At 28.5% G+C, this 17,133-nt stretch overlaps 1 protein-coding gene across 3 annotated transcripts; it reads left to right on the forward strand.

Moving 5' to 3' along the window:
- The first annotated feature begins 127 nt into the window (after window positions 1–127).
- On the forward strand, window positions 128–5,777 carry LOC132930167 (uncharacterized). 3 transcript variants are annotated; one of them, XM_060995879.1, is made up of 5 exons: window positions 128–630; window positions 1,426–1,789; window positions 3,983–4,060; window positions 4,389–4,478; window positions 4,764–5,777. In XM_060995879.1, the coding sequence occupies exons 1-5, from the start codon at window positions 149–151 to the stop codon at window positions 4,899–4,901; spliced, it is 1,152 nt and encodes a 383-aa protein (XP_060851862.1). In that variant the 5' UTR covers window positions 128–148; the 3' UTR covers window positions 4,902–5,777. The 3 variants fall into 3 exon arrangements, with proteins under 3 accessions (XP_060851862.1, XP_060851864.1, XP_060851863.1); XM_060995881.1 differs by lacking the exons at window positions 4,389–4,478; window positions 4,764–5,777 and having other exon boundaries at window positions 1,426–1,933; window positions 3,983–4,096; XM_060995880.1 differs by lacking the exons at window positions 4,389–4,478; window positions 4,764–5,777 and having other exon boundaries at window positions 3,983–4,096.
- The last annotated feature ends 11,356 nt before the right edge of the window (window positions 5,778–17,133 follow it).

Raw genomic sequence — 17,133 nt, forward strand, 5'->3', positions numbered from 1 at the left:
GTGCGTATTAATATCAATTAGTGGTGTTTTTAAGGCAATTTTCTTATTTTCCGTGGACATCGATATCCGCGCTCTAATAATAACATCCGTAAAATACATTGCAGGGCCGGCTCATAATATTATTGTCGTTCCGGATTATCGGCACGCAATGACCACTGCGGCACCGCTTTACGGACCGCTGCGGATATGCGGCTACGCTTTGGGCGTGTTCCCGTACACGGTGTCGCGGTCCGCGCCGCACAGGTTCCGCCTGCACTGGTTCGGCGCGGCGCTGAAGGCCGCGCACTTGTTGCTGTTCTGGTCGGCCGCTGCGTCTGTCACCGCGACGCTGTTACGGATGTACCCGACCAACACCATACAGCCGAACAGACAGGCGCTCGACAAGAAGTTGGCATCCACGTCGCCGGTGAAAGTGTTCGAGCTATACGTTTACATGACGTTCACGACGGCTGCGACGGCCGCCGCGTGCCAGCTGCACATGATGTTGCCATCGGTCGTGGCCCTGGTCGGCGAGTGTCTGCTCCGGCCGCGCGTCCACCGCGGCCACGCCTGGCCACCGTTTAAAGCATTCACCATAGTCGCGTTCGTCGTCTACGAATTCGGCATTTACTACGTGCTGAGCACGGCGAGGTCAGGTCGGCTTATGTTTATTAAAATTCAATATTAATTGTTATTATTAGGGCTGAACGATTTACGTCATAATATTATGTATTAGCATATTATTTTGTTCCTCTTGTCCGAGTCCGTAGTTCCAGTATATGGGGGTTAATGAAACACATTTGATATTTTTAATAAAATATAATCTATTTTTTTTTTTAATATAACTATTCAGATCATTTTTTTAATTCAATTAGTAGAAACAGTTTTAAAAAACAATAATTAAGTTCGAAAATTGTTCAATTAAGCCGTTAGTTTTATTTAATAACGTTTGTACGAAAATCCCATGAACATACAACATTTTATATTTTTACACGACATTTATATTTATTCATTTAGTATACGCCCCACCACATCTAGATATAAATAATAATAATAATAAGGCCTGTTAACACAGGTAATTATCAATTTTAATAACTTTTTTTGTTTCAATTTTTTTTTGTTTTATATATTATAGTTAAGAAAATAGTCAACCAATTCGATTTCCCAAAAGTTGATTGTTTGACATTTTCATTATTTAATTGTATTTTTTTCACTTACGGATTAGTGATTAATCTGTCGAAAATCCCGCATTTAAATGACCTATTGATACTTATGATGACACACAGAATATTTGGGGACATAATTCTCAATATATATTATATAATATGTGCCATATTTGATTTCGCTTAAAAAACGTAAAATAAATTTTAAAAAAAAAACACTTTCGAAGTGTTTTAAAGCAGCCCTAAACACATTTCGTTCGGACGTTTCTCTCGAATTCCACAGGTTCAATCGCCAGTTCTTCGTATGCCTGTTCTCATTCCTATCCAACATCGATTGTATCGTGATCGAACAGTTTTTCTACGTCACGTGCTTGACACTGTGCGCCCGGCTGAAACGGATCCACGAGGACGTACAGAACCTGGTACACAAGGCCGAACACCCGCGATGGCGATGCTGGGAGAGCACCGCGGACGGACATCCGGCCTGCCTGGGCATACCTGCATTCGGCGCGGCGGACATCCGGCACCTGAGGTTTGCTCACCTGAGGGCAACGGAGACGTTTTCGCGGGTCAACCACGCATTCCAACTACCGCTGCTACTGAACATGATTGACAGCGTGTGCCGCATCGTGTTCTACACGTCCGAGGTGACGTACCATTTGACTTATGTCATATGGGACAAACGCACGACGATCACGTATGGGAGCACTATCCTGTACTCTGGCTATTGGGGAATGAGAATCGTCCGGTTGTGGTATCTGCACTCGTGCGAATATTATATCACGAAAATGGTGAGATCTAAGCACAACGTATATATATATTATCTACAGCATGCATAATATTGAATATTGACTATAGATGAGTGTGCCGGTTAGTATTCGATTTAATGTTGATAAATAAGTTGAGTATTCAAAGGCAATTCTGCAAAAACCAAATGAATCTATTTTTTCTTCAAAAATGTACTTTTACATAGATTCAATAAAACAAAGAAAATGATTCCAAACAAGTGGGCGCAATAACCTGCAGATTATTAGTTCGTTATAAACAGGGTAATCTATTTAAATACGACAAAACATTTATTGTTTTTGAAATTTTAATTGTTTATCATTTTAAACCATAACAAAAAATATTTTTTATCGTTATCTTATTTTAAATTGTTTACTCTTGAATTGCAACACACATTTTCACAAAGCAAAATAGTATTTGGAATATTTCAAAACATAAAAATCAAATTTCGAACAAGTATTTTATTAGCTATAGCCTATAACTTTACTATTAATAGCATTTATTGAAGGTTTTGATGAACGGAGTCCATTTTAGTATTAATCCTATAGCCTTGTGTTATTCCACTCATTTAAACTTTTAAATTATTTAAGATAGTACAGTCTTGTTTTCCAGCACAGCATCAATCCGACATCCACAGCAATCTGGTATATTTTTTACCACACAAAACTATAATTTTATATTTTGGATTATTGATTTAATAATTCAATTAAATCGAATCTTTCGATAATATTGTATACCTGATACACTAAACGTCATTTGATGTGCAGTGATGTATCGTTTTTGGAATCTGAGCGATGCGATGATGTATTTTTAATTTTTAACGATGTGTTTTTTTTATTTATTGTTTTTAACTTTTTGTAACGGTTTTCGTTTACTATTCATAAATAGTATAATATAGTTTCTTTGATATTTATTTTTATACTAAATAAATAATTCGTGAAGAAAATATGATACGATATTTTTTTCAACCATAAATAACCATGTGACTCACCAGTTTCTTATATAATCGATTTTTATTCTTTACATATTTTGTCATTATTTAAATAGTACCTATCATATATCAATACCCTAGTAGTTTCGAAGTTCTCATAAATTATTCATGATAACGATTAGTAATATACAAATATAATCAGATGACTATCTATATTTTACTTTAAGAAAAATTGATTAAGTTAAAACATAAAATTGTTGAAATATACTTAGGAATGATTGGGTTAATACCGGAATTGGAATTATATAAATTGCTATGCATGCAATTAAAACGACAAAAAAATTGTTCATAGTATTAACAATTAAAACCATTAGGTACCTACTAAATAATTATTTATTACATACAAATAAAATAAAATGTATTATAATATACCTACGTATCACGTTTATAAAAACATAAAATAGAAATATTTTCTTAATGATTTAGACAATTTTCAATCAAGTAGGTAGGAATATTAAAATAATAAAACTAACCCACGTGGGTGGAAAATGATTAAATTCAAAAATGTACCTACTTATTGTCCGCAAATCCGTAAACAAAATATTTTATTTTATGTTAAATTGTGGAAACATGATTTTTTTATAAAGATGTGAATTACATTTTTAATTCATAAAATATAACCAATATTGATAAAAAAAACAAGTTAAAACGCAAAAATATCTTGTTAGTCTTACTCTGATATTATTTGAGCTTTTTTTTTTTATTCAAATCATATACAAGATCCCAACCCTGTTTATAAGTAGGTACATACATACGCATAGTTTTTTCGCACTTACTAATAAGTTATTAATAATTTAGTAAATATCAGCTATAATGTCATTCAATTGTTATATAGTTTGTAACAATGCATGCTTATTTAATAATGAAATAAAATAAAATTATATTAATGATAGTTATAACATTTAAACTAACTAAACTTTTAATGGGTTGACATATTTCAGCCGTGTGCAAGCTAATTATGTTAGAAATTTAGTTTGTATAATTAAATTTTACACTGTACATTTATTTAATAATAAAGTTGACCATAATATTAATAAATGTAATTATTTTAAATATTATATAGATTATTCCTATACGGATTTCATTGAGCTGGCTTACATTAACATTAAATCCAGTCACTAGCAGGAGATTAATGCCCGAGGTATTCACTTTTAAGTTTCTAAAGAAAAATAATTAAATCGTAATTTTTTAAGTTTAATAAGTTTACGTCATTATAAGTTATAACATAACATAAAAACACTTTACTAAAAATTAATCACCACCATTTCAAAGCTCATTAATTCTATATATTTTAACACGAATATTGAAATTTTGGGAAAAGAATTATAACAGTATATGTAATGATAACGTTAAATTGTATAATAATAATAATATTGATGCAGAATGTAGATATAAATTACTTTTTTAATATTTAATATTTCTATAATTATCCATTAGTCATAATTGTCTCAACCATAAACGTATTGCAGATCATTCTATTTCAAAATCAATTAGACGCAGTAACTTCAAAATTCCAAATATACGGGATGATAAATATTAATATAAAATTTTTCTATGCAGTAAGTACCTAACTAAATATATTATAATAGTTAATATTATATTAATTTATAAATTAATATATATATGTTAAACGATTATTTATATAATCTTAGTAAAGACATAATTTTTATTTTAAATTTAAATTTTCAGTCTTTTAAACTGTATACATATTTATAAATTTATAAAATCTTCTAAATAATAAATATAATTTAAATTATAATAATATATATTATATAGACGTTATAGAATATATCTATTAATAGTGTTACACTATTTTCACCATGTTTATTTGTTTTTTTTCTTAGGGTTTTGGGTTACTAATGGCATACATTATCTTTTTACTGCAGTTTTTCGGTTCTTCTTTGCAACCATCACTAGTGTACAATAATGTCACAGCAACTCAAAGTATTATGGAAATCCAAAATAGTACAAACATCGCATGATTGGATAATAGATACTTGGAAACTGATATTTTTAGATGTAACAAAATACCTAGTTTAAAAAATATGTATATTATATTTATGTTAATGGTATTAACCATATTGTAATTAATATTTAATTATATTGTTATATTTTATATAGTTAAAAAATAACCAGTGCTATACATAAACAGTATACATCTAGCTATATCGGCCATGTACACCCACCTGTTATTAAAATAATTCTGAATTCATGACGTTCGTGAATCCACTTTTCAAATTTTAGTTGATCCAACGTAGCCATTTTTAAGTACAAATAACTACTAAATTATAAATAATAATATAATATTAATATTTAAGATAGAAGTAGTTCGAAGGACAAAGATATTACCTATATTATATTGTTATACTAAGTTATATATTTAAACAATTATGTATCAGATTAAATTGCCTTAAAACCGCTGAACTTGGTTTGTTCATAAAGCTTATGATCAATTTTTGGCAGGGTTAAAATATGATTATATATCTACATTTTGTTTTTTTTTTAAACACTGTTGTCGCGTCAGAGAGTATTTTTACAGGTATCATCAACCCTATAATTCGGGCCCTATATTAGCTATATTATTTCTGAACTGTCATGTTTTTACATTATATATACTTATTTGATGCAGTAGACGACGGGCGCAAATTCCGATCTGCAATTTGAACGACATAGGTGATATGATATCTAAATAAAACCTAATATACGGTATGTCGGTATTTACGGTAATTTATATCAATACGCTATAATATACCGAATTTTAAATTCAATTTGAATAATAAAAAAAAATCATAAGATTCATCTGCTATAACTTATTTGTCTATTGTAATACTGGATAGATTGAATTAATTTTTACTAAAACCAAATCTTATATATTATACTATCAGACTATCTAATAAAATGTTGTTATTATTATTATTATTATCATTATTACATACAATATAACGATCTATTATTAAATATTAAGTCAATGTACTGACATATCATAGAACATTGTGATTAAAAATGTAAGATATGTGGTATAAATACTATATTAACTCATAACTAATAAAAATATTATAGTAAAAAGTAGTGTAAGCAACCAGGTATTTCACCTTTGAAGTTTGAATTAACTAAAAACTGCATAAAATAATATTTAGTTTGATAAGTATAATGTATGAAATTGCTTATAAATATACTACCTAGTTTAGTATATAAAAAACGAAAATTAAGCTTTTTTATTAGTACTTACCTCAAAAAAAAAAAAAAAAAATCCGTACTTCCTGTTAAATTTCGTTAAATGAATAAGCCGAAATTAACCGACGAATTATTATCTATGTACGGGATACCATTAAAATATAGTGCGAAGTCTAGCGACATAGCTTCAACGCACCCAATGCGAAGTGAACTACCAGAGAGCGGGAGCTATTTAGAATTTATAATATCCGAATTAAGAAATATATTTTTGTTACCATATATCTTTGTTTATTATTATTACATTATAATGAAAATCGTAAATAAACGCAGGGCTTCAAAACGTTATTTATAATGTTATAACGAAAAAAAATAAAAACAATAAACAAAATCAATAAAGGAACCCCCCTCCAAAAAAAAAAAAATTAAAGATCAATAATAAACAAAAAACGTATTTTTAACGTAAAATAAGTAAAGAAAATAAATAAGAAATTTAATAACATTATTCTAATTTTTTTTTGAAATTAATCTAATAACCAGGTAAACAAATTCTATAAGTTTTGTGATTCTTATAGTGTTCTTGTATTACGGTTTAATTAATTATACCACAAATGACAATATAATTTAGAAACAAAAAATTATAATGCATTTATTAGTTATAACGCTAAAAAATAAAATTAAAATTAAAATAACGTTAAACGGAAAAAATCAAATAACGTTTGAACGTACAATAACGTTTAACATTAAAATGTGATAACGTTAGAGTAACCAAAATTGAATTACTACAATATACCATACGTATAGGTGTGTAGTATATTTGTATGTATAAGTTTATAATATTCAGTAAAAATTTGACAGATAAATAAAAAATTTTTAATTCATTTACCATACGAATAAATAACATTGTTATAAATATATGCATTACATTTAATTTATTGTAGATTAATAAAGTAATAGGTAGAACTCACAAAAACTACAGACGCGTAAAAATATAAAATTGAATGCATATATAGCCCCGAAGGACAACGTGTCCTCAATAAATGCCGAGAAAAAAGATTCAAAAATATCTTAACACGAGAAGTGACTACCAATAATAGGTATACTCTATTAAGAATGAAATCAGAACTCGGTGGCCACCTGCAGTTTTCGTCGGACGGCAGTCAAACAACATCCGTTTGCAAACCCCACCGAGTCAACTATCTGTACGTCTCCTGTGTGTTAAAGCCACGCCCACGCGCATAAGGTGGCCGTCGAAGTCTGATCTCATTTTGAATAGAATATAATATACTATATACACCGTTTATCTATACATCGTGGCATACACCGCGATTAATTAAACAAATAGTTTCGTTACGTTTAATCGACCGGCGACACTAATTAATTTTCTTAGCTCCAATTGCCCATAATATAATATTATTATAACATCGACACATCGTCACTCGTCAGTATTAATAAGTCATTTATAATAATCTATTATAAAACCAATGTTATAATAGGTTGAGTAGGTGTCATTAAATAATATGTAGACTACCCACCTAATAAATATGATTGAAGTTATTAAACAAATCTTGCATGGGTTTTATTATCATATTGATTTCTAATTAAAGAATTAATTTTTTTTTATTATTTTTTAACTATAGGTACTATTATTAAGTATTACTAAAGATATCAAAGTCATATGTTTGATAAAATTATCAGAATCTATTGTGGTAATAACATAATTCATACCTAACTATTGTGTTAATCATACTAATCTCAATGGTACCTACTGATTATATTTTGTTTTATATTAAACCATAAACAATATAAGTTATCATTTCTGTTATACATATACAGGTTTAAAAGTAGAACTTTTCTCGTCAGGTGAGATAAGGCGTACACGATCATGTCAAAACTCGTCAGTTAAAAGAAACTTATCTTGTGTAAAATATATAAAAATACATTTAAGCAATTCTATTATTAAAAGTCGATTAAAATATTGTTTGGAATAGTTCTAAGTTCTAACTACTGTCTACTTGGTCTCAAATCACGGTATTAGTATATATGGTACTATATAACCTATATAGGCCTAAATATGTATAAAAAAATTGAAATTAATACGGAAATTTCAATATTATTATTTGATGCAAATGCTTCAAACAAAAGAAGACGTTTAGATTTCAAAATATTTAAGTTGATTTTTATTCTTGTTCTCGTTAGGGCTTATTCAATTTAATTCTAATTTAAATTATGTTGACTAACAAATGGTTTTCTATTTGTACGAATTGACTCTATACTTACGCATATATGATACACATAACACATTACAAATCACTACAAAGTTTTTTTCGTCAAAAACGATTTTATATAATATATTAAACGTAGTAAAAAGAAACGTATTATGTAGATAATATCGCCATCATTGGGTTTAGTATTTCAATTGAACACGACAACATAAGCTTCGACTAAATTAAATATATTATATTATATGTATATCTATATACAGAGAGAGTTATCGTTGAAATTTACAATAAATTATAATGTAAATGACTGTGTCGTCTTGAATGTTCTTTGTACAACATAATATAATGGAAATGATTGTCATCTGAAATTCAAATATAATATGTAACTGTTATTATATGGCTTTAGAAACCAATTTTACACAATATAATTTCATATTATTATGTGTGTGTGTGTGTGTATTTGCTGATAGGTATAGTGTGGTGAACCCTCATTGAACGTACGGACACAAAAATACTTAAGGGGCCGCTGCACCAACATTTGTATTTTGTTTTCTTTGTCTATCTACCACATAATATAGGAACAAAGATATTCCGTATTCCCACGATTGCGACTCTCTGGTTCAGTTTAGGGCAAGGCACCTATTATATATTTTATAAAGAATATTGTTATGTGTATTAACCAGATAGATTTTTATATTTTTTATAAATATAAGCATGTTTTAATTTAAGATTATTTTGATTATTTTTAACCATTAATAACTTATTCAAAAATTTTTCATAGTATTATGTTTATTGATATTGCTATTAAAGTAATGGTTTTTGCTATAATTTATTGTTAATTAAATTTTTTCCAAAAACTTGGCATTTATGATGTTATATATTAGTATTTATTTATTAAAATAATACATATTGATACATTATAATATAATTTTTATTATTGCATATTAAAAATATATGTTTTTTTTTTTTTTAATGTAATTTAACTCTTAAGAGAATCGAGAATGGTATGCCTCTCGCGGGTTTACTTAAAAAAATTGCAGAGCATCCCATATTTAAAATTCAATTTACGCCAATGTATAATTTCTAACTTATACTTTAAAGTCTCAAAATATATAAGACATATATTTTTTGTACATAAAAACTTACATTTTGTGTAAGAATATATTAATAATGACTAGCCGACTAAGGCTCGGATTTCAATGCATATTTGTATCTTTTTTTGGAGTGTCTCACGTGATGTTTTCCAAGCTACAAATCTGTTTTAAGTACTCCTTGTTTTAACTACAAATTTTTTTTCGTTTATACCAAATGCATTTTATAATACCTTTTTGACCTATTCCTCGTATTATGACTAAAAAAATTGACTTCTTTGAAATATAAACATAGTATGCAAATGTGTAATACGCAGTAATGAAATAAAAATTTTATACGTAAGATTTAAGTTTTTAATCACTTTTTTTTTTATAAACATAAACTTACACATTTTTTTTTTTGCTTAATTTTATAATTTTTATTTATTTCATTAATACACAATTTTTGTTCTTTGAAAAAAATAAAATTATCTAATTTTTAGCGCTTTTAGGACAAAAATGCAATTTTTTAAATATTTTTAGAACATTTAAATCCGAGCCCCTAATTGTCAATTACCAAAAAGTGTTACAGAGTTAAATAAAAATATTACCTATACGTTTAATGATTTTTTCACCAAAAATGTCATGTCGTTAAATATTTTTTAAATATTTTCATGTTGTGAAAGGACGGCTGTGGTAAGGCGGTACGATCGTGCCTATGTCAAACTACTCAAACACCATTAGATAATCCCCATCATCGGTTTCGGTATGGAATTTCATTTGTATACAACAAATAGGCTCCGGCTACGTAACATAATATAAATAAATACATTATACGTATAGAATATAGAGATGGGCTAGGGTTGTTGTAATAAATTATAATGTATAAGACTTTGACGTCTGTGTTCTTTGTACAAATCTATTGGAAATAATAGTATACATATTTCGAGACAAGCTTTCTTTTGTCATCTGAAATTCAAACAGCTATTATTCCATTATTATGCTTTTAGAAACCAGTTTAACAATCAGTACGTACTAGGTATGTGTTCGAAATCCGAATGACAGCATATGGGTAGATGGCAGGTGCGGTAGTATACCCGTCTCACACGCATGAGACACAATTATAAATTCTATAAAATCCCGGACCCCTTTTGATTTCGAGTAGAGTACGGGGCAATAAAAATATCTTAAAGCGTTTGAATATAGTCGGCGAGCCCTGTAATATATTATATTCACTATATTGTTATAAAACCTACATGTCACATGCATAATGTTTAATGCTGTTCTCGAAAATTCGAAAACGGATAAAAAATAATATGTTACTTATACCTTATAACAAATTATTTTGTTATTTTAATAACAATTTTTAATACGCTGTTTCAAATCATTCAATGAAGCTGGTTGAGTGGCGTACACTATATCCTTAAGGTGCCAACCCTGCAAAAAAAAAGAAATATCAATAAGAGAACAAGGAGAAATCTAGTAAACAAGGAGGACATAATAATGGCCCATTTGTACCCATCCATTTTTCCTAACCTAACCTAACCTAACCTAACCTATTTAATTGATGTATTTCCTATAAACCTGTTTCTTGTTTTTATTAATTAATAATATAATATGTAAGTATAATTTAAACTTAAAAATCTTATTTGATTATTTGATTAAAACTTAATATTACTTAATTACTTACTATCTATGAGTCATAAACTCATAACATAGGTAATCAAAAAAAGTTAAAATATATAATAATAATATAATATTTATAAGAATATATGATTGAGAATATAGTCTCAATTGCGCAGGTTAGTAATATACTGTATGTAATTATTATAAATATAAAAATAATAATAACGTAGTATATAGGGGATTTTTTTTTTTATAAAATCAAACATTTGATTTATATTATTTGATATTTGAGATGAACTGGATACTGGATTATTAGTTTTCTGATGGTTGTATGTACACATACATGCGTATACACTAGGTATGAACTAGTATGTATAGAATATTCATGATGTTAATGAAAATAAAATGTTAGATATCAAAATGTTCAGAAAAATAAACTCTATAAAATTACTACCTTTAATTCTTTTGAAAATATTTTTTTTAACTATTTACCAAAACATAAATTAAATTAAAATATGAAATAAATGCATTCCTCGTCCCTATGAGCCATATAAAAAACAGAATCTCTATTATTTCAAGAAATCACAACCGTTAAATACTTAAAGGACACTGTATGTTTCGATATTTGTATATATATTATATCAACGAAGGTTTGTCGTATAACAGTTACATGACATAACCTTCGTTATAATATAAGTATAACTTATATATATCGTTCGATGGAATCCAACTTGAGAACTCAAAAGGCTATTGATTAAGCTGGTTACAGAATCATTTTCAGTATTGATATGACTATTTCACTTTTTATAGACCGGGTCTTCAACGATTATAAATCAATGAGATAATCATAATAAGATCAAACTCGAAATAAGACTTTGGCTACTAAAAATAAAAATTTGATAATTAGCACTAGGTACTGAAACTACTCACAAACATGCAATCTACAGGTCTCTCGGAAACGCAACACACATACATACATGTCTGAAAACCTAAATTGCCTTGTTACACCGGTGCTCACGTTCTAAAATATTATTTAAAAAATAGAATGTGCTGCCTCAGCCCTCAGCTCATTTGCTTCACTAGTTCACTGGCTTATTCTACGAATATTAACATCGTATTTTTAACAATATTATTATTATTTTATTTTATTTTGTATGTACCTACAAAATGGGTTACAACAAATCATAATGTACATGACTGTGTCGTCTTGAATGTTCTTTGTACAACATAATAATATTATATCTAATGAAATGATTGTGTATATAATATATCGGGAATAGGTTTTTGTTCTTCTCTGAAATTCAAACATGCAGCTGCTGTTATTGTGGCCTTTAGAAACCAGTTTTATTGTCAGTAGGTTCATGTTCGACCTAACGCTCACGCTCAAGTGCCTGGTGTGTGTGTGTGTGTGTATGCGGGTAGGTGTGGGGCACGATATACAGAGAAGGTGACACCGCTCGTACACTGTTCCGGTCACAAATTTTCTCGGTAGTTTGGTAGACTAACCTAACCAATGGTAGTACAAATGCTTCGTTCAGGTAGTGCCACCATTCGTTCGAAAGCCGGTTTTTATATTGTGAATACATTGTTATTAATGTAAAATATTAAAAATGTCTACACTTTTTTGGTGTTTTTGATAATATTACTTAAAAGTTAAAAATAGTGGACAAGTATGAATTCTTTTTAAATAATTATTTTATTCCTTTACACGTACAATTTAAAATAGTTTCAATTATCGATGTTTTATTAGACCTACTATATTTTAAACACTTTTGTTGTAGTTAAATATTTCAGAAGACTTGTAAAAATTGTAGGGACCTCTGTTTTTAAAACTGGTGTAGTCGTTTCTAGTTTTTCTAAAACTTTTTCAATCTTCAGTACATAATATTGAACTCGTCATGTGTAATAATATTATTTGACTCGAAGCGTAATGCACAACATAATCTAATCTTTTTCACTTAAAAATGTATCATCACGCGGAATATGTTTATTCGAAACCTCCGGAGATTGATTATCCTAAAGTAAAATTAAATATTTTTATAATTTAATTGTAATATTATTTTTTTATTAATTTTCACTTCTATTACTAAATCATTTATCTTTTTTTACTATTTTAACTATGGTGCATTAGTGCTTTGTTAATATTGTGTATTAAATAGATTTAATTGTTTTTATTTGATAGTACACAGTGTAAACTTTTTTTTGAACATACGTATTAAATATCATACAATAAATATACATTTTATTTAAAATTTAAATAAATAAATGTGTACGATATGGCTACATATCATGTAATAGTATTACAATTTGTACATAATAATTGGTACATGATTCTAAAACATTGGTTTATTTTAATAATCTATACAATATAACATCAAATATATTATATTAGCATGCAGATTATTGACATTTGAACAACAATTAATTTAATATAGTTAAATAAAATTTAAATGTAAATCTCCTTTACGACTCGTATAAAAGTCGGCCTTCGTGCGAATGGCGGCTTACTCTGGTGATAAATTCTGAACTACCAAACTGCCGCGATTTTTTGCGCCAATATCGTACCATTGTAAGATACGGGAACGGAGCGGTGTCATCTCATCTTCTCTACATTGTGCAGTACTGCAGTATACATATTATTTTTATTATAGAAATAACGATCACCGGTCACATTGTTAGTTGTTACAATAGGTACACGCTACACGACAGCAGCTGTTCATTTTACTGTTAAATACATTAAATACGTTTAATCTCAAATAAAAAATATGTTTCAAGTTTAACCGTTCTTCGATTGAATATTTAACGGACTGTCGAATTTTATCCAAAACGTTACACCTATCTATTCTATTGGCATTTAGTATTAGTCATTAGTACTGATAAATAGTTCATTGAACTATAGTACGATTACAGTTTACCGTGTAAAACAATAAAACGTCTGTTATCTTTCTTAATTTCAAAATGGTTAAGAGGTGTTCACAATGTAAGTTAGTTATATGTCGTGAAGATAATTTAGACATGAAAAAACAAACGGAAGTGTACAGTTTTGTTTTTATTGATGTTCAAAAATATTTGATAAACAATCCGATCTCTCGTATCCCCAGAGACTCATGGTATGTATTTATATAATTTACATTTTATTTTACCGAATACCGATACCTGGGTATATTTATTTGTGATATATAATTTTATAAGATACTGTACCAATTTAACCACAGCAAATCGAGCTAACCCCAAATGTACAATACAGTACGTCAAACACAGAATCCAGTACATCAGGCGTGGAACTCAATATATCAAGCACAGACGAATATGATGCAACATCGGACGATCAATCTGAAACAATTGAGATGTATACCAGTGAATTAGAACATTTTGAAAGTGATGACTCGGATGATAATATGTAAGGTAAGATTTGTGAAACACGAAGATTAATGTTGTCAACCTATCTTTTCCTAGAAATTATAAAGCAGCAAATAATTTTGAGAAAGATCTTCTCAAATTAAGGAATCATGTCATTATTAAATATATATAAATATTATTGCAACTTTACTAATTTTATTAAATATACATTTTTAAGATTAAATAGAAGTACATGGATTAAGAGTATATTCTATCCGGACCGAGTTTATGAGTGTTCCACCCGTAGCCCATACGTCCGCGTGTGTCCGTTGGCCTGTGCGTGTCAAGACTGTCAATCCGCCGTAGTGCGTTATACGTCGTCATTCGCTCGTTACTGTCTTGTTGACGAATTACGTAATTGCGAGATTGAGACCCGGTAACCCGTCATAGAGCGTAACTCCCGTCCGCGTGGTCTCGACTCGCAACCTGTCTTCAATTGATCCAGACTGCATAATTGTACAAAGCACTTGCGAAGCTAAGAAGGCGTTCTCCTAGTTCCGGATTGCCGTCACCAGTCAAAAGCCGTATTATTTTATATAATCGCAGGCAGACTGTCGTCACGGCGTTCTCCCGGTTCCGGATCGCCGTCAACCGTCATCGGCGACCAGCTCTTCCGTTAGCAGTCAGAAGACGGGTTGTTGAGGTCCGTCCGTATATAACAATATGTTCACCGAAACCAGGTGATATTATTATAAATTGTATTTCGTTGTTATCATCTATTGTCATTTTGTAGTATTATTATTTACTGTATAGTATATTATTGTTCGGTTCTTTAGCCGACATAATTATTTATTTGAGCTAACCTTTTTATATACTTTTGGGGCGCCCTTTATTATTCATATTATTATTTATGAGTTATATTGTACTATTATCAACTGTAATTATTATATTAACGTTAAGGGAGTTTGTTTCCGACACAAACAGTTGTTATATTTATTATTCATGTAATAAGTTGGTCACCCTTCCTCTGTCTAACACCTGCGCAAGTTGCGGCAGACAACTGCACATATCCTAAGATCCGTCGCAGCGCCAACAAAGAATAAAAGTGAAATTGCATATGACTGAATATGTACTACACAAATTAATAAAAAAACAAAACAATTTTTAAGTATTGGATAACATATTTTGAATGCTTTTAAATTGTAAAATAAAACAATAATACGTCTTAGTTAGCCTATAATATATATATATATATAAACACATTTTTTAAATATTTTTAATTTGAAACTCGTCATTTTATTATAAAGTCAATAGTCTAGTTTTAAATTGTGAAGTGAATACTAGTAACATCTCTTAATTTCTGACATAATATTTTAATTAATAGGTATAGTAATTTACTTATAGATAAATCAGAGTCATCAAATTATTAAACTTATACTCAGTTACTTTTATGTTCTGTGGTCTTTAATATATTATCCTCGAGAATTGAATAATATAATAACTTAGTTGTTAGTGTACTATATATAAATATAATATTATTATTTATTAATTTTTTTACGTGTTAGTTTAACTGATAATTTTTAAATTATATAATAATAAAAACAATTTCAAGTTTTTTTCAATCAAATGGAAGACTGCAAGACAGATGATGTCTGAATTTATAACATTAAGAGCAAATTGTCATACACATAAAAATTTCATGTTTTTACATTCAACGACCATATCTGTGATTTTTTGACTATGTTAACTTAGATGTATATAAACAAAATCTCTATAAAATTGTTGAAACACCAACTAAAAATGTTTAAAACAAATATATTTTTATTAATAAATCATATTGACAAGTAATTTGTGATTGAGGATCATATTCATACTTAAGCTCATGAATTTCAGCGTATACTCTATAGATCAGGGGTGGCCAACTTTAATAGACTTGCGAACAACCTCCGAGATTTTCTAGGTTGTCGCAATCGACCAGAAAAAAAAAAAGGTTGTCAATGTGTGTTACAGTTCTTTTATTCGATATCTGTGTATAATCTCGTTTTTCATATTTATTTATTGCTTTTTTCTAAATATAATTTTTATATTCCTGGAATATACAAAAATATACAAATTAACAAAAAAAAAAAAACATTTTAATTGTTTTCTGAAAAAAATTCAAAATTTCATGAAAATGGGAAAAGGTGTCTCGATCGACCGGTTGATCGCGATTGACTGGTTGGCCACCCCTGCTATAGATTATAGAATGAGTATTAAACATGTAAAAATATCTTAAACTATTTTAATAATATTTTTGATTTTTGTGGGTAATACTAGTGATGGAAGATGGGTTGAATATGATTTTTCATTTTTTAAATAACTTTTCAAAATAAATTCTAATTAATATGTCATGTTAAACACATAATATAATATATTAATATCATACGTTTGGATTAGTAAATTATCATCATAGTATTTTTTTTAATGACTTCTAAGAAATAAACACTGCTGCAAATAATATTAAAAGTTTAATAACATTATAATTTAGGATATGAATATCATTATATTGTACACAATTTTTTAAGTTTTAATATATAACACAAAAGACAAATAAACATAATTATATCATAATATACGTATTATAAATTAATTTCAGAAAAAAAATATTTATTTATGTATAATTTTCTTATATCAAAAACTTTGTAAAAGGCTCATTGTTTAAGGTTATAAATTTAAATTTCTATGATAAATTTAGTATTATAAGTTTCTTCATTACATATAAGTGATCTATTGAGGATAGCTTAAGT

Source organism: Rhopalosiphum padi, chromosome 4 (genome assembly GCF_020882245.1).
Source record: "Rhopalosiphum padi isolate XX-2018 chromosome 4, ASM2088224v1, whole genome shotgun sequence".
In the NCBI taxonomy this organism is placed as follows: domain Eukaryota; kingdom Metazoa; phylum Arthropoda; class Insecta; order Hemiptera; family Aphididae; genus Rhopalosiphum; species Rhopalosiphum padi.